An 18,682-nucleotide genomic window follows, 5' to 3' on the forward strand; every position below is an offset into this window, starting at 1 on the left:
TCAGTTTTTGAGGCTGATCATGGCAAATTGCTTGGAGGGAAAGGTAGGAAGACAAGTTAATTTCTTTCTTATTTTAAATCTTAGAGTGAACAGCTCTAAGATTGAATATGTTAACATCCCATGCAAGGTCTGAATGGTTCAATTAAAGGGGCAAGGCTATGTTCTTCATGGACTTTTATTTCTTTTTTGCTTTGTATTATTTTAATGACAAAAGTCATCAGTAGTGCATGCCTGGGCCTCCCAGTAACAGAGACACTTCTAGGGAAGGTTATAAAGAAGCTCTGTAGATCAAGGCAGCAGGTTCTTGAATTGTTTTTTCATTATTTGAGGGCAGTTTTATTGTAAATTTGTTGTGTGGCTAAGGGACCATTTTTTGGTGACATGAAGTGTTAACTACCTCATCAAACAGACCAATAGATAGAAACTGTTGATGCTGTGCCCCTCACTCATCTCTGCAGCCCTTGAATAAGGCTGTAAGAATAACAAGGTCACTCTGGTTACCTGTAGGGATGAACTATAAAAGTTGCATTTATAATTTATTAATCATATAATTTTTAGAGCATTTCTCAGTTCACATAGAAAAATCAAAGGAGGTAAGTAGTACTATTATCCACATTTTACATATGAGACAGAGGCTCTGAGGGATTGAGAGACTTGCCCAAATTCACACAAATCCAATTTTAAAAATTTCTTCTTTTTTATTTTTAGCCTAAAAAGTCATGTCCTTTGTAGTTGCCTCACCTAAGCCAATAAGTTAGCAAATATTCATTGCATTTATGTCTGTAAGTATCTAGTTTTAGTAACTAGTTGTACCTTCTTCATGTTTTCCTATAGAGAAAGCATAGTCCATATCAATGATTTTTTTCAGTATTCCAAAGAGCTAGCAAACTGTGAGAGTTTGAACAGAGGAGCAACAAATATAATTCTACCACAATATTGGTTTTTGGTTGTTATTTTTTCTTTTAAATGTTACATGTAAATTAATAAGAGGTAAAGATAACACTACACTGGTTTCAACATGTGATTGTGCCCAGCAATGATTATTTTTATTGACTAATTAGATTAAAGTTAAATAAATTCCAACCAAAAAAGAGACGTTCACCTTGATTCATTTGTTGTTCAGAATAGTTAACAATCTGTGGTTACAGATTGTATATTATGGCTTTTAATGCAGTGTGGTACACCAGGTCACAGCAGCTGCATGAAGACTGAAAAGCCTGATCACGAACTTCTCCTTCATATGGTTTGTGATCAGCCAGTCACAGCCAAAGTGTAGTCTGTGCAGCTAGAAAATGACACCTGGTTCTTCAAGCATTTTGGTGTCTCATTTGACTTTTTTATCTTGCAAACTTGGAAGGTAAGAAACTGTGAAGGTACCTAAGATCAGAATTCTTCATTTTAAAACTTTTCCCCCAGGACTCTTTCTTTGTCATAACACCTGTGCTTAGTGATACGTTGAGACCATAACCACCACATGGTTTCAATAGGACACATTATCAGTTTGCAAGAAAATGCTTTGAAATAGGGTTCACCCACATTTGAGGTTGGGAGGGGTGGTTTTATTTACTTTCTGGTGGGAAGCTATCTGCTTTAGATTAAAGAAGAATTAGAGAATTATCTGGTTTGATTCTGACATCAGAAGTGCAGACATTTGGAAAGTGCTTTAAAGTAACTTTGGTTATAAGTGACAATGTAAACTGCTAAAATGATATCTTGACTTAAAAACATTAGGTGGGGGGGCTTTCCTGGTGGCGCAGTGGTTGAGAGTCTGCCTGCTGATGCAGGGGACACGGGTTCGGGCCCTGGTCTGGGAGGATCCCACATGCCGCGGAGCAACTGGGCCCGTGAGCCACAACTACTGAGCCTGCGCGTCTGGAGCCTGTGCTCCCAACAAGAGAGGCCGCGATAGTGAGAGGCCCGCGCACCGTGATGAGGAGTGGCCCCCGCTTGCCGCAACTGGAGAAAGCCCTTGCACAGAAACGAAGACCCAACACAGCCAAAAAAAAAAAAAAAAAAAAAAGCCAGACCCTAGTTAAAGTGGTCAGGACAAACTTAAAAAAAAAACAAAAAACAAAAAAAAACATTAGGTGGTATATTCTATTTTAGCAGTGAGCTCAAATCTTTTCTCTCTCTCTTTTTTTTTTTTTAAATCAAACACTGTTTGGAAAGTGAAACCAGGAAAGAATGAGTAAAATCTGAATTCTTTTCACTCTGTAAAGACAAACTTGTCACCCTTATTATGAAATTACTAATTTTTGTTTGTTGGTCAAACTCAGTTGTCCTTATATTACTCTGCATAGCAAAAAAAAAAAAAAAAAAAGAGAGAGAGAGAGAGAGAAATCCCAGTATAAACTTCGCTAGTAGTGAGTATAGGATTCCTTACCAAAAATTAAGGGTGCTAAGATAGCTCAAATATCAAGACTAGGGTTTCTAAAACTTTTTTTCTAAAAGAAATATGTGCTAACTCAATAAGTAACCTCTTTTGGTTGCTACTGTATATACAATTAGTATTGTATATATAACTATCACTATGAAATTATACACATATTCAGGTCCCCTATGTCCAGAAACAGCAATGCATATTTTTAAATAGTTTAAAAGAAGACTAGTATATATTAAACACATTGATCTTGAACATGAAACTCTATTTTACTTTGTTATAAAACATGAATCTGAAGAGAGTATTTTTTAAAAGCTGTGATGACATGACACAACCAATCTAATTAAAAAGTGGGGGAAAAAGTTTCAAATACCCATTATTTTGAGAACACAACAACAATAAATTCCCTAATAGCTGCCTAGGTTTATTCAGGGTGTGGGGAGATTTAAATATTTAAATCTGTACATCCCCTAAGTTTTAAAATGCTTCTATTAATAAGGTATAAAACTTAGGGCTCAGGGCCACTGAGAATCGATTTGGCTGCAGTGAAAAAGTTTCAGAAGCTCTCCCCCCAACACATTCATGTACTCAGTGAGGGCAAGTTGCTGAAAAATGTTTACATAAGTATTTCCCTAGGTGTCTTTCCTGGCTGCAGGACCACAGAAACTTTCCAGATTCCTTTCGACTCTCAGTGGCGCTGCCTGGACCTCAGTGCTGGGCTGAAAGATGTTTGAAGAACTGAATTGGCAGAAAATATGCGTATCTAAGGGCATTTAGGAGCAGGTTAAATTGGATTTTCTCCTTGCATCCGAACGAACCAGATCATATTCTTTAAAACTATATTAGGGTAAGAACAGTTCATTAACTACTTTTTGGGAGGGCCACTTAATTTTATGCTGTTCTCACCCTTCTTCTTTACCAAAAACTCAAGCCATATAAATGACCACTTTTTCATCTGGAACAAAACAAAATATAACAAACAGGCTCAGGTGAATAAGCCCTTTAAAGAATCAGGCTCACTTTATATTTTAGATCAGGGGTTGGCAAACTTTTGCTGTAAAGGGCCAGAGAGTAAATGTTTTCGGTTTTGGGGGCTGTTACTCAACTTTCTTGCAGTGATTCAACTCTGCCAGTGTAGAGGAAAAGTAGTCATATACTAAAATACATAACCAAATGCCTGTGACCGTGTGGAATAAAACTTTGTTTACAAAAACAGACGATGGGCTGGCTTTGGCCCGAGGGTCATAGTTTGCTCATCCCTCTTCTAGATAATAACCACGAATGGTGCCTCTCTTCTGAAAACTGCAAAGTGTTTCCCAAGGTTCTCGCCAGAGTAATGCCCACTAGCACAGAATTTACTCTGATAGCAGATCCACATCTGTGGCAGAAGAACCCTGCAAGACCTGAGGATTCGATGTTTATGACCCAACCTGCGTAACAGCATGATCAGAAATTGATAGGAACCTGGAAGGGCCTGTTTCTGTTTCATTAGGAAACACGAGCAGGTAGCTGTTCCTGGCTTTTGCTAATCTTGGAGTGGTAATCAGGAGCTGAGGATAATGGCCACTCTGGTGCTCTGGTGGCAGGTGCAGATGCAGAGAAAGGTAATAAATTAGGGGTAATAAGGTACCTCAGCAGCCTTAAGGGGTCAGTGCGGCTTCCAAGGCACCAAGTCATCACTAAGGAATTTGTTGCTCAAGCAATCAGGCTGATCAACTCAGAGGTAAAATTGCTCAGCATGTGGCTAAAAACCAAAAAAACAAAACCAAATATGTAAAAGTTGTGAGAGTGGCAACAGCTAAGAATCACAGAATTCCCTACAACTTGAGGAAATCTTACCAATCATCCTAGCCAGCCCTTTCAAATTACCAGTGGGGAAAACAAAACCTAAAGAGGGACAGGTAACTTGCCCAGCTAGTTTGTAAAGGAATCACCAAATATCAGCCATTTTTGAGTTCCAATCTGTTATTTTCTCCTACAGAATCTGAATTAAAAGGGGGTCACCAACCATATAAATACCCATGTCATGTGATTATGACAGCTAAGTACCTGACCACCCTTAAAGACAAGTTTTCTATTGGGATATAAATGGTACCAGAGAACAGCTGAAATTTACTGAGGGGAATAGAATGCACCCCATCACTGTTTTAATGTAGCTGACAAAAACTGTACAGGATAAAGCATTAAATGGCCATCTTCCCACGAATATAAATTCTGGTCTCTCATATTGTATGATAACATGGCAAGAACAGATGCGGACGTTCTTAAATCGAAGTTTGCATTTATCTGTTTCCCTCCTAACAAATCAAAGGCAAATGTTATCCTCATATCTTTGGTGTCCGTGACATAGAGGATCCCTCGGGCAATGAAGGCGTTGCCAGCCTTGGATTTGGGGTACGTGGTGTTGATGTGCTGCACCACAGAGAAGGTCCTCTCGTTCAGCTGTGCGACAAGGATGCTCGAGCCATCCACACTGGAAGCATAGATAATCCAAAGGCCCTTTTCATCTACAGCTAAATTGAAGTACGTCTTGGAATTTGCAAAGAGGTATTTTCGATCAAAATACAAGGCATTTTCAAGCTTCAGAGTTTGGGATGTCTCTTTGCCAAATTCAAATCTGAAATGTATAAAAAAGTAGATATGAGCCACCATTTTTGTGGACAAGGGTGGTTTTTTAGGCTCCTCCATTAAACTGGGGTGGGGCCTGGGATTCTGCGTTTCTAGTAAGTTCCCAGGTTGTGCTCATTCTACTGTTCCGTCTGCAGTGCTGTGAGCAGCAAGGATGTAGAGGATGGTGACTACATCCCAGTGTCCACCTACTAGCCATGTGACCCCGATAAAACTCCTTAACCTCCTGAATCCTCAGGTGTTTGCTGACCTCCTGAAATGCACTCTCAAAGTTGCAAGGGGCCTTGAAAGATAATCTAGTCCAGTCGTTTCATTTTACTAATGAGAAAAGGAGAAGTGACTGGCCCAGGAACACAGGTAAGTATCAGAGCCAGAGTTTAAACTCAGGCTTTTGACTCCAAGTTTGGGGGTTCTTCCTCTACTCCATGCTGGAGTTTTAAGACAAAAATTTCACAGGAGGCTCAACGAAGGAAGTCACCAACTGAGAAGGGAAGCAGCAAAGTCATGGCTGTGATGTCATTTTTCTTGTCTGATAAGTGACTGGATCAATGAAGTGACGGCATGAAATCCCATGCCCCTCAGCTCCCAGAGGCCGTCTGATTTGGCAGACTCCACATCTAGATCATATCAAAAGTGGATTATGATTCAACTGCAGGAATGAAAATTCAGGAACTTTAGGCTAAAGGAAAAGTAAAACACTAGAGGGCGCCATTGAGCAGCAGAAGAACTGTGAAGGGTGTGAAGCTGCGGGTATGCACTGGAACATGGCGAGCTTGAAACCAATCAAGAAACCCTGAAGTAAGCTTGAAAAGAAACAAGAGTGAGGGCTTGAGAAAGCCCTGTTTGCCCATCTCAGCTCTCGGGGTTCTCCTTCCTCTGAATGCCCGGGATTCAGGACTGCCATTGGGTTCCTGACTAGTACTGGCACCTACAACTGCATTCCTTGATGAGGCTTGCCTCTCCCAGCAAAAAAGGGGTCTAATTCCAGTCTGCCTCTCCTTCTCCTCCCAGTCTGTGGCCTGGCACTGGAGCAGGGCCGCAGCATAGGTCTCCTAACCAGTGCCTCACGCAAATTTAGTGTCATTAGAGGACACTCTTTCTTAGGGTGGCCAGTCCTCCTTTGGGCTCATTTACCCCAGAACTCCCCTCCTACCACCCCATGTAACAGCGGTCCCCGGGAGCCACAGGATTGAATGAGAACAAATGTCACAGAAAGGAGTGTGTCTGGGGAGAGAGGGCTTCTGAATGGGAGGAGGGTCAGCTATCTTGTTCTGTTAGCACAAGATGCTGTCCAGATGACGAGGTGGTGCAGAAGCCCAGTAGAGGGGGGTGAGAGGCACAGGAGGGGATGCTTCCAGCCACGGCTGACACGTGTGTCTAATGTGGCTGGTTTAACTGCACGATGTACTAGGAGACCTGCCCCCATCCTAGCCTAGCTCTGCAGCACCAACAAGGTTGTTGAAGCTGGATCTCACAGAGGGAGAGAGAGAAGGGACCCAGTCCTCCCTCAAGATCCTTGTCTCTTGTTTGGAATGACGAGGACCATGGCTTTTGTAACACTGGAATTGTCATTTCAGAGGGGGGTACAGTGGAGGGCTGCAGAGGCTCTGGTCCGCCTTTGCATTTTTAATGAGGACATGGAGGTCACAGGAGGTGGAGTCTCTCCTCTGAGGCCACAAGTAAGTAGGCAGGAGAGTTGGAACTTGAGTTCACTGCTCTCTTGATTTGCCCAAGATGACCCGCTTCTGCCTCTAAAGCCCAGAACTTGATTTCTTCTGGAGCCATGCAGACAACTTTCAGCAATTCTTGTGTGAAGCCAGGAAGCTTGGGCTGCTGCCCTGGGCACCGACTACCTGTGTGGCCACCTCCCCTCCCCGTGGGAAAGCGGAGGGAGCAGGGGAGGTGGCCTGGCAAGGGCTTCGTCAGGATGACAGAGCGAGCTGAAGGCGGGGACCCTGACTTTGCCTTGCAGTCTCTAGTCCTTGGTGATCTCAGCCGTGACATGAAATTCTTCATACCTGTCATTTTTCAGAACAAAACCGATTTCGGGGTATGATACCTTCCTGCTAGAGGGAGCTCTGGGTTCCGTTGCTTCCTTTCCCAAAGGATGAGAAAGCTGCTGCTGCTATCACTCCAGGCCTTCTTTCTGGCCCTGACCTTACTCTTGGTGTCCAGACCAGCAATAAATGCAGATATGGGGCTCACTCATCATGTCCTGTGGTTCATTTCGTCAGCAAACCCTCACTGACCTCTGGCTGTGTGTCACCCCTGGGGACATAAAGATGATGGAGCCACAGTCCCTTCCCCTAAGTAGTTGAAGGATGGGCTGCGGGGCAGAGAGGAGGGTGCCAGGGGCCCCAGGGGACTCACCTCACTATGGTGTTGGAGCCTCCTTTGTGGTAGTAGAGAGAGTTGTTGTGCACGGTGTGCCCACAGCCATGGAAATAGTAAGGGAGGTGGATGAGCGTGTAACTGCCGTTCAGCAGTGAGGTCTGGTCCTGGAATTCCTTTACCCTGAGGCCTGCAGGAGGGAAGCCAGCGAAAGGCAATCACGCTTGGGAGTGAGTCGGGGGAGGAAGTTAAAAGGACGGAAGGTGAGAGTGAGATGTCCTGTAAGGGTCCTTGTTCAGCTTCAAGAGTCTCAGGCTCTCAAACTCAAAGGCCAATTCTCTTCTATGGATTCCCGAACCATCTTTTTTTTTAGTTGTTTTTTTTTTAACATCTTTAGTGGAGTATAATTGCTTTACAGTGTTGTGCTGGTTTCTGCTGTATAACAAAGTGAATCAGCTATACGTATACATATATCCCCATATCCCCTCCCTCTTGCATCTCCCTCCCTCCCACCCTCCCTATCCCACCCCTCTAGGTGGTCACAAAGCACAGAGCTGATCTCCCTGTGCTATGCAGCTGCTTCCCACTAGCTATCTATTTACATTTGGTAGTGTATATATGTCCATGACACTCTCTCACTTCATCCCAGCTTACCCTTTCCCCTCCCCGTGTCCTCAATTCCATTGTCTACGTCTGTGTCTTTATTCCTGTCCTGCCCCTAGGTTCTTCAGAACCATTTTTTTTTAGATTCCATATATATATGCGTTAGCATACGGTATTTGTTTTTCTCCTTCTAACTGACTTCACTCTGTATGACAGACTCTAGGTCCTGCCACCTCACTACAAATAACTCAGTTTTGTTTCTTTTTCCGAACCATCTTTTCAACATAGTAACCACAGAGTTGGCTTTGATCCTCCCAGGAAAATGGCATCACCCTCTCCCCTACAATTTTATAAAATTTTCTATCAGGCTGACATAGGCCTGTATCGGGAAGAGCACCGTGCAGTCACCTTCTGCCTCTTGCACTCCACAGTGGCCATGCTGACTCATGACCTTGCTCTTTCCTTTTGAGCCACAGAATCCTTCTCAGCTGCTCATCCAGGCAGTTACTGCCAGCTGATGTGTGAGCCTTGATGAAATGAAGCAGCGTATCTCAGCTATTGCTCTGACTAGTAGGTATGGCCAGGCCTCTTCTGGCATGAGGCCACTGCTACTACCACTGGCAATTCCTGACCACATTCCTTTGAGGCAGTGTGACTAGGGTCATGCTCAGATGCAGCAGACCTGCAAGATGACACTTCACCGTCTCCCCTGGGCTCTCTGCCCACAGATATCTGAGAAAAGTGGCCAAAAGTACTCTCCTTAAAGAAAGATAGCCCATGCAAAAGAATTTGTCTCCGACATTTCTTCCACATTACGGTTTTTGGGGTTTATAAAGCCATCAGTCATAATGCTATTTGTTTCCTTCTGGACACTTTGCTGAAAATTGGAATAAGCTACACTGAGGGAGCTTATTGCCCCTCAGCGTAGCCCTGGTCATGTCCCTGTGACCTGAACTGCAAGGCTTGTCACCAGTGTGCTCAACTGAGAAAAGTATTCTGCCTACTCATTTGGGCTTTCTAAAATAAAGAGCAAGTCTGTTACACCAATTAGCAGGGACTTCAGACACAGAAATAGGATAAGCCTGAAAGGAGGCAACGGATGAAAGATACAATTACAACACAGATCCGCCAAGTGAAAGCACCTGAAAAATGTTCAGTCACCCAGATCCGTTCATCACTCTTGTTAGCAGACTCTCTTATCCAAGTCCCAAACGTCTCTTTAACTTTCAAAACTTGTGTTGGATTTCCAATGGACGTGATCATGGATTCTACCAAAAGAAGAGAAAGGAAAGTTACTCACCTACCAATTATGACTTTTAGTCATCTGATTTCTGAATTTTAAAACAGGATGCTTAGTTTCTGTACCTGCTTGCAGGGAATGGTGTTCACTGACTTTCTCATCAGCTTTTCCAACCAAGGTATCATCATTTGGTACAGCACACGTCTCACCTAAAAGAACAACAACAACGATAATCAGAGCAAACTAGTTGGCACAGTGAGATTTGTATAACTTTATAACTGGTTACACATCCTCAATCCAGACTCTAGTTCCATAAGCATCCTTTACAATAGGCTCACCGAGGTTTTTGCTCGCTTGCTTTTAAGCACCAAGTCATACACTTCCAAATTTTTTCCCCTCCCTGGGGAGTTCCTAACAAGCATTCCATGACCATAGTTGCTAACATACTACAATCAGGCAAATGTCACCTGAGTCAGCCATCCAAGCCCTGAGCAACCTGGGAGAAAGACAGGCTTACTGACATGTTCCTGGCCCCTCTGGGCCAGTGGGAATCTATCACAGTCTGCATTTTTCTGGAGGGACTTTCACTTTCAGGGAAGCTGATGGGGATGAGGGAGCAGTCTCATGATGGGGTGACCCACTTTACCCTGTCTTCCTGAACTGCCAGGGAGTAGAATCACAGAGGAAGAAGGAGCCTAGAGGCAGCCCAGCACAGAGAGATTTGAGCCTCTTCCCACCCCATTTCCCACCTGTTTCTGCTTGAAGGCCTGTGGGACCCAGGTCCTTGAGGGGCACCTGATTCATAGTTGGTTTGAGGCTACAACTGAGCTCAAATTCATCCTCCTTGGCTTGTCATTGTTACCCTTAGCAAACAGGCTTAATTCAGACCTTTGGTGGAGAGGTGGCTCGGGGTGGCAGAAGTAGGACAGGAGGCAGGGAGGAATATGGTCAGTGTGAAGACGAGAGGGAGTGGACTGCCTGGGGGTAAGGACCCCCTACCTGGGGGCAGGTCGGGGCAAATCAGGCTTTCTGAGAAAGGCCAGGCCCACTTCCCTAGACAAATTCTGAGGATTTCCAATCACCCTGTGGTTGCTTGATAGAAAGGAGCACCTCCACTGTCACTAAGGAAACTCACAGAATAAACTAGAGAGGTTTCTTTATCAGCAAAATAAGGAGGCAGGACCCTCCGCAGTCTCTAATCTTCCTTCAGCTGGATATGAGCCTGTGTCTCTCTGAAGCCCTTTGTCACCCGACGAGAGCAGTCTCAGGATCTGTTAGACTCCCCCCCACGCAATGCTGCCGTCCTGGGTTTCGTCTGGAGTTTCCGCTTAGGGGATTGGGCTTCGCACAAGAGGGGGACAGAGAGACCCTCCCATTCTTAGTCTGAAGAAAAGGCCCTCATTAAATCATGTAGCGCCCACCAGCTTCTAAGGCTGTGGGAGTGGGATGGGGGTTAAAGAAAGGGAGTTGGAGCAGGAGAGAGGGTCAAGTTCAGATGCTGGGTGCAACGAGGACTCATTTCCAGGAGGAAAAGTGGAAGATAACGGCCTCTCTTTTAAAGCAGTTTTCACAACCCTGGAGCCCATCCCCTGCAGACCAGCCTCTTGGTAGACAGGCAAGGTGGAGGAGAGCACCTCTCCAGCACCCTTCTCACTGCTGACAGAGCCTCTGGCAAATCAGAATTCCCAAAGAGCAAGGTCAGACCTCCCCTCTGCTCAGGGGAAGGTTCCCACTGAGCTCACAATCCAAGGGAGGCTGAACAAAGGGTGATGCTAATGGAGGGGGTGGCACTGACCCGGGGTGGGAGCAGCTCTGCGGTGATTTAACAGCCAGCTAACTGCTGGGGAGGACTGTAAGCAGGCTCCATTTACTGGGGGTGGTAACATCTTTGAAAGCTCAGATTCACCCACTCTGACTGTGTGTGCTCCCCAAATGTCTTCCAGAAACAACAGTGCACCAGACAGAATGAGAGACTGTTTAGGAAAGTGGCAATGAAATCCATGGCAAGTGACAAAGAAACTCCAGTCAGGACCCTCCTCTCTGCCAGGGAGCAAGGCATCAAGTTGTGCTTTCTCACGGCCTAAGTTAGGTGAATTAGTCCCTGGTCACCACTGTGGGGAGAAGTTCTAGCTCTACCCTAGAAGGATTTCCCATTAATATGGCCCTTGATTTCTCCTTAGCTTTCAACCCCATGGCCACCCCTGTAACAACTGGCCGAAGAACAAACCGTCCAGGCCTGCCAGAGATCAGGTGTCCCTTGGCCTTGACTGGCTTATTCTCAAAGTGTGGACTTCCGTCTCCGAAAGAAGATGCTCTAAGCAGGGGCTTTACAGGCAGGCACATCTGGGTTTGAATCCTAGCTCTGTCACTTACTAACTGAGTGATCGTGGACAGGCTATGTAGTTCCTCGGGGTTTCAGCTTTGTATCTGTAAACTGGTAAGAATACGACTCTTATGTCATAGGACTGTTGTAGAATTAAATGAACTGAGCACTTAGCCCTGTGCCTGGAACATCAACATTAGTGGTGGTGATGGTAGTACTGGGGTGTTGTGGGAAGTTAGCTGATCTGAATCTCCCCATCATCTCCATCTCCCCAGCATCAGTCAAGCCCTTCATGCTCCAGGGATGGCGGATCTGGCATGGAGGAGCAAAGAGTCTGGTGATAAGTGAAGGGAGAGGGATGAGGCCAGGGGGTGGGAGGCCCAATTCTAAACCTGCCACCAGTCCTCACCCCAGGCAGACTGCTCAGGCCTCCCAGGAACATGTTGCAAGGGGGGAACACTCGCTTTGGGCAAAATTTCCCTCTGTTTAAAACAAATCTGGTCACAAAGCCTGGGTGAAGCCTGAGAGTTTGGGATCATTAACTGAAGAGGTGGTTCCCTGGGGAAGGGGTGGGTGACCTGGGCACTGGCCGTTGAACATGTTTGGCTGCCGAGGGCCTTTGGATCTTCTGCTTCCGGGGGGCCCTGGGGGACCCGGAGGGCCCGGGGGCCCAGGTGGGCCGGGTGGGCCTTGGTCACCTTTGGCACCTGGAGAAAGAGAGAGAGAAGCAGGGATGGGGGTTGATTAAAGAGCCATAGGCAGAGATGGGCTTCACACAAGAGAGAAGGGGACCCAGCATCTCCAGGAAGGCTTGCTGAGTCCCCCTTGCCAGACATAGCTGTCCTCCAGCACTTGTTCACACAGAGTCGAGGGAGCACCCATAGCAGGTGCTGAGTTCCAACTATGTGTCAGGAACTGTGCTAGGAATTTTATAGATCTCCTCCCCTTTGTCCTTCTCAGCCACTCTGTGAGATAGTATCAGCGGTTCCTCAGTGACCCGAGTCTCAGGGAAGTTCAGTGCTTTGCCCCAGGTCACAACTGGAATAGAGCTGGGACTCACCCTTAGGGGTGTCTTGCTCCTAAGCTCATCCTTTTTTCGTTGGCTGATGTTTGGAAAGCTCAACCCTGACTACTTATTAGAATCACCCAAGGAGCTCAAACACAATTCTAATGCCTGGGCCCCATCCCAGATCAATTAGATCAAAAAATGGTGGGGAAGCTGGTCATCTGTAGTTTTAAAAACTTCCTAAGATGCTTTCAGGTATGAGAAACATGCCTCTATGTGGTAGAAGAAATCAGGGGCTCCTGTCCTGCTTTGTGACCTTGGGCAGGCAGCTTAACCCTCCGAGACTGGTTCTTCATTTCCAGATTGTCTCATACTCCCTGTCCTGACTTGTGAGAATCCATTGAAGTCATTGGGGTGAGTGCTCGGACAGTTGGATTCTCTACACATCAGCAGGTGGAATCCCTACACACTTCTAGCTTCAGGTGGCCAGTGTGGGTACAGCCCCTTGCAGGGGCCATTGGTTATGGAACTTTCATAAAGATGCCGCTAGGCTGGGATATTCAATCCTTTTGTTCTACCCTCCTTTCCTGGGCTGACTGGTGATCTAAGATCTCTTTAGCTGCCTCTTCCCAGCCCCACCAAATAAGCACTTTCAGTCGCTTTAGAGTGGGCAAGCAGGGGTCACAGAGGCTAACGGCAGGTCTAAGCCCACTGTGGAAGGGGCAGAGATCTGTAGGCAGGGCAAACACAATCCAACCCTCCTATTCCTTCTCTGCTCTCTGGCCAGAGGACACACTCAGCTCTGGCCTGTTCTCTAGAACTGGGGTACACTCAGAGATGTTGCTTTCCTGAATGGTTTGTGGTCACCCTCACTTGTTTGGTAGTATAGGGGAGTGTGGTATTCTGGATGTGTAGATTTCCCGTATAACTGAGTATAACATGACCTTATATTTTCAAAGTATATTCACATATATATGATCCTGTCAAAACACTTATTAAATTTTATGTATTTTACATGGCAACTTCCCTGTTTGTTAAACAAAGCATGCTAAACCTAATTTGATCTTTCCTTGGTGCTTTGGTCTTAGCACAGTACCTGGCAAATAGCAGGTGCTCAGTAAATTTTGAATGGCTGGATGGGCAACTGATTCAGGGTCATTGTTCTGAACACCTATCATCCTAACTTCTTGAGGACAGATATTATGTCTTAACTCATTTTCATATTCCTATTTCCAGCTACTAGCAAAATCTCTAATTCATAAATGGTGTCCTCTGATATTAAAAAATGCTTATTGAACACATTAATAGGATAGTTATGTTTTTATGGTATAAATGGTCTCCAAAGTAGCGTGCTTTTAAAATTCTTCTGCCTCTTTCCGTGCCATGACCATCAGCTGTCGCCTACTCTTTCCACCATGTAATTGTCTTTCTGAGGCTTGCTGTGCCTCCACCTCCTCCCCCATAGACAGCAATTATCTGTTTTTAACCTGGGCTGGAAACCAGAAAAAGAAGATCAGCAATGATGTCTGCCCCAATTCTATGTCAAAAGTCTTAGGATAAGGGCCTGAGGATGGCTCTAGCTCAACTCTGAAGCTGTGCTTTCTGTCTGTTGTCCTCTGAGGTATCTGAAATTGCTCGCTTACTTGTCTTGTTCTGGATTGTGCTGGATTTAATAGCTATTTAGAAAAAGGAAGCTTCCTTCATCCGAAATCCATCCAGCCATGACACTTAGACCGGCATTATCTCAACTACTCATGCTTAGATATCAGATTTGGTCTCACCAACATTGGGCTTACATGCATGGTTCTCTCCTTGTTGAAAGCACAGAACTCTAAAACATGCTGCGAAACAGATGGGCACATAAGGCAGCTAAGGAGAGAAGACCCGGAGCAGCCTTGGTACTAGAAGCCAGGCCAATTTCTGGGCCCATTCACCCTGGGAGAGAGCCTGAGCGCCAGCCCCTTACCTGAAGGAAGCACATCATTAGACACGTCCCCTTTGTCTCCTTTGTCACCCTTCTGCCCTGCTGGGCCCTCGTTTCCAGTCAAGCCCAGCTCACCAGGGTCTCCCTTTTCCCCTGGAGTTCCTGTGGCTCCAGGTGGCCCTGAGAAAAAATGATTTATTAGCCTGTTGTGCAGGAAATTCTGGCACACTAACTACTTTGTAATATTGTACTTTGTATTTTTAAGGTGAAGTAGCTTCAGAAACCAAATACATAACACTTCATAACCATTTTAGGACAGCAGCATGTTCTCAATTCATGAAAGAATAGTATCTCCAGGTGGTTCTGTTGAATTCTTTTCAGAGACATTTGGCTGGGCCAACAGGTTGGAGAGGAGTGAACCCCTAGAAGGACAGTCACAGCAAGAGCAGAAAGAAGGTAAAGCCTAATTGGAAGTCTGCCCTCCCCCACCCCACGCCCTCCTCACCCCAGCAGGAAGGACTGAGAACTCAGAGGGGTTTGTTTGGCACCATAAGGGTGGATGTTGTCCTCTGCATTATCTGGTATATTCCTCACAACATTGTAGTGGTAGGCTGGTCAGTTATCCTTACTCTCATTTTATAGAAGTTGGAACTAAGGCCTACAGGGGTTACAACTGATGCTGAGTGAGAAGCAAAAATCTTGATTCCAACTCCAATGCCCTTTTCTGTGACATTCCAATGCAAAATGCTTTTAATCAAAGTAGCAAAACAGGTAAAGCTGCTTTAGGACAAGCATTACAAGGGATGGTGATAGTGTGAACAAAATGTAATGGAGGAAATCTCTGTCTCTGCTCACAGGGAGGCATCACTATAGGAACTACAGTCCTACCACCCACAGCTAGGAATAGTCAAGATCTATGCCGTGACTCATCTCAGCATTGTACTACAGCAGCATAGTATTCTGATGCCTGGGAGAAAGGAAGCAAACAACATGCATAATATGATTGCCTTGGCTCATAGTAGTTTCCACACAGCAGCTCAGGGAGGGGGAACCTAAACAAAGCCTAGCAATTTCACTGAGGTGAGGAGACAAAAAGTTGAGCTTGGGGAGATAAAGGTGGCTAGCATTCATGAGACAGAATATGAGAGAGGGGGTAATCATGTAGAAAGAGCTCTGGAGAACTTCAGAGGTGTTTCCTCGAGTCTTTGTCAGAGTAATAGTCTGTGCAGGGTGAAAGTCTACAAGGTAGGGAAAAGAATGAACAGAAAGCCACTCACTATACAACTCTCAGAGCTTGCACAGGGAAAGGTTCTCATTCCCACCAGTCAAAGCAGAGAGATCTCAGAATGGTGGGCTGTTAGGTCAAGTCCTTGGAAAGTCTTGTCTTAGTAGTGAGGCTAAATTAGCCCAAGAGTCAAGGCTGCTGTGGATGTATCACAACAAAGCTTAAAAACAAGCTTCAAAAGGATTAAACTGAGCAGAAAGTAGTTTAACTGCCCAGCCAAACGTCTCTAAACTGTAGTTTAAACTACTGAAAGTAGTTTAATCATTTAGTCAATGTAATGTAGCATATTAATAATTTAAGCAAGAAAAAAATTATATGACCATCTTGGTGGAGGCAGAAAAGACATTTGATAAAATTCAACACCCATTCTTAATAAAAATTCTCATCAAATGAGGAATAGAAAGAAGGGGACTTCCCTGGTGGTGCAGTGGTTAAGAATTCGCCTGCCAATGCAGGGGACACGGGTTCGAGACCTGGTCCGGGAAGATCCCACATGCCACGGAGCAACTAAGCCCGTGCACCACAACTACTGAGCCTGCTCTCTAGAGCCTGCAAGCCACAACTACTGACCCCACGCGCCACAACAACTGAGCCCGTGTGCTGCAACTACTGAATCCCTTGTGCCTAGAGCCCGTGCTCCGCAACAAGAGAAGCCGCTGCAATGAGAAGTCCACGTACCGCAACGAAGAGTAGCCCCCACTCGCCACAACCAGAGAAAGCCCACGCACAGCAATGAAGACCCAAAGCAGCCAAAAATAAATGAATAAACAAATAAAAATTTATGAAAAAAAGAAGAGGAATAGAAGGAAACTTCCTCAATCTGAAAAAGGGCATCTATGAAAAAACCTACAGCTAACATCATCCTTAATGATGAAAGACTAAATGATTTCCCCCTAAGATCAGGAAAAAGACAATGGTATCTATTCTCATCACTTTTATTTCACACTGTACTGGAGGTTCTAGCCAGTGCAGTAAAGCAAAGAAAAAGAAATAAAGGCAAACAGATTAGAAAGGATGAATTAAAATTGTCTTTATATGCAGACGACATGATTATTTATGTAGAAAATCTATAAAAAAGCTGCTAGAACTCATGAGCACCTAGGCACACTGAGAGGGAAAGTGATTACTTACTACTGTGCAAAGGTATTGCCAGATATGGATCAGTTAATACGATACCCTATTGCAGGGATCATTTGCTCATTTTGACAAGAGCCTCCTGGAGATATTGCTCAATAGAGATATTTTTCAAAGTGGCAGAGACTTCAGGCAATAGGGAAGAGCCAGAGGCATGTTTTAGTGCAAAACTTCAGTTTCTCTCCACCTCTTTAACCAAGAGGGCTTAGCATTCATTGTTTTTTCTAATTACCTTGCCAGTCCCAAGCCCCTTCTTACAGGTTCTGGCTGAGTGACTGCCCATTCACCCCTCTCCTGTGCCCCATCAACCTGGCCAATCCCCATTCTCCAATTGTCATTCTGTGCCATTGCAATTGTCCTCCCCCCAGATTTAAGACCAATTCTGAACCCTACCCCCAACTTTCTACCAGCCCCATAGGATTCCTATATAGCTGTCCCAAGAGAATCATAGAATTACAGATCGGAAGGCACCTTAGGGGTCACTTAGATTAACCTCCCATCCAACCCTGAAAGCCCCTCTCCACCACCCGATTGGCTCCTTTCAAGTCCTTGCAGCAATGCGGAGGTTATTATATCACATCACACCACAGAGAGCGCTGGAATACTCTGCACTGCCATCGGAGGCCATTATTCCCTAAAACATACATCTGGAGCTCTTAGCAGCTTTCCTTTATGCCGAGGGAATGATAAGGTCTTCCAGGTTCAAGGCACCCTACACAGACCATCCCAAGGAAGTCGGCAGTATACGAAAGAAACTTAAAGTGTTGATCACTGTTAAAAAATGTGGTGAACAAAGAAACATTCACCAGATTTCAGCCAACTACTAAAAAAAAAACTCAATGGAAACCATGCAGTTCAGCTGTAGATGGGGGTCAGAAGCCCCCGGTTCCCTGCCTCTGCCAGGGGTGATCTTGGGTGTCACCTTGTACTGATGGAGTTGCTGGGGACACAGTGGAAGAGGATGTGAAGAAGAGCAGGGACCTCTCTTAATCAGGGACCTCTGCATGAGCACACGTTCTTTTGTCAGTATTTTAAATAGGCAATTTAGCACATTATCTGAAGGACACAAAAGAGAACGTTGCCATAGTGTCCAGCCAGCACAATGCGCCGAGTATAACTGATACCTTCTAAAGGTGTCACATGACCTACATTCAGCAATGCTCAGGGAAATGGTATCTTCTAGTTACTTAAGGGGTTTCTTTTTTCAGGCATTTATTCTAGTCACAAAGAGCCTCTCTGCATCATCGTTTGATTTCCCCTTCTTTTCTTTTATTCCTTCCTCTTATGCATTTTTCCCCCTTTCTCAAAAAGGCAAGGTGTGAAATAGAAAAATGTTCATACTGTAATGCAGCTGTTATAATGCAGCCTGCACAGGGGCAGGTGTTTAAAGCTCAGGATACTAAGGACCTTTGCTTATGGATGTATTCTGACTCTCAGCTGTGTGTGCATGATAATTTTTAAGCTTTCATTAAGAAAGGGTAGGGGATGTTTTGTCTACGTACCGTCTTTGCTGCCTCCACAAAGTTTTCCCTTGTCTTGCTTGGTGAAACCACCTTGGCCACGCACAGAAGTATACCGCCACGTCATCAGAGGACTTGAATGTGGCACTTTCTACCTTCCCCTGACTCAGCTGTGCACAGGGACACTGTTAAACATTGTGTGGCCTGGACCCTGGCATTGTTGTCCCGTGATTCCTGGCAGGCTTTGAGTCAGCACATTCTGCCAGGGAAGAAAGGCCAGATTCCTCTTGTTTCGCTCGGGCGCTGGGTGTGGCTTTCTGCTATTTTCCTTCCCCAGTGGTGCCCACTCAAAACAAGCTGTTTTCCCA

General features: G+C 45.2%; 1 protein-coding gene across 1 annotated transcript in view; it reads right to left on the reverse strand.

Annotated features, from left to right (window-relative positions):
- Window positions 1-2,661: 2,661 nt before the first annotated feature.
- The window catches only part of GLDN (gliomedin), a 69,582-nt gene continuing 53,561 nt past the window's right edge, over window positions 2,662-18,682 (reverse strand). Inside the window, exons 5-10 of the mRNA XM_059913303.1 lie at window positions 14,478-14,615; window positions 12,084-12,212; window positions 9,308-9,391; window positions 9,085-9,210; window positions 7,379-7,529; window positions 2,662-4,997 (exon numbers count right to left, since the gene is read on the reverse strand). Of these exons, the coding sequence (XP_059769286.1) occupies window positions 4,520-4,997; window positions 7,379-7,529; window positions 9,085-9,210; window positions 9,308-9,391; window positions 12,084-12,212; window positions 14,478-14,615 (1,106 nt within the window). The 3' untranslated portion in view covers window positions 2,662-4,519. The remainder of the gene's footprint in view (window positions 4,998-7,378; window positions 7,530-9,084; window positions 9,211-9,307; window positions 9,392-12,083; window positions 12,213-14,477; window positions 14,616-18,682) is intronic.

This window comes from Balaenoptera ricei, chromosome 2, assembly GCF_028023285.1.
Source record: "Balaenoptera ricei isolate mBalRic1 chromosome 2, mBalRic1.hap2, whole genome shotgun sequence".
NCBI classification, from domain to species: Eukaryota; Metazoa; Chordata; class Mammalia; order Artiodactyla; family Balaenopteridae; genus Balaenoptera; species Balaenoptera ricei.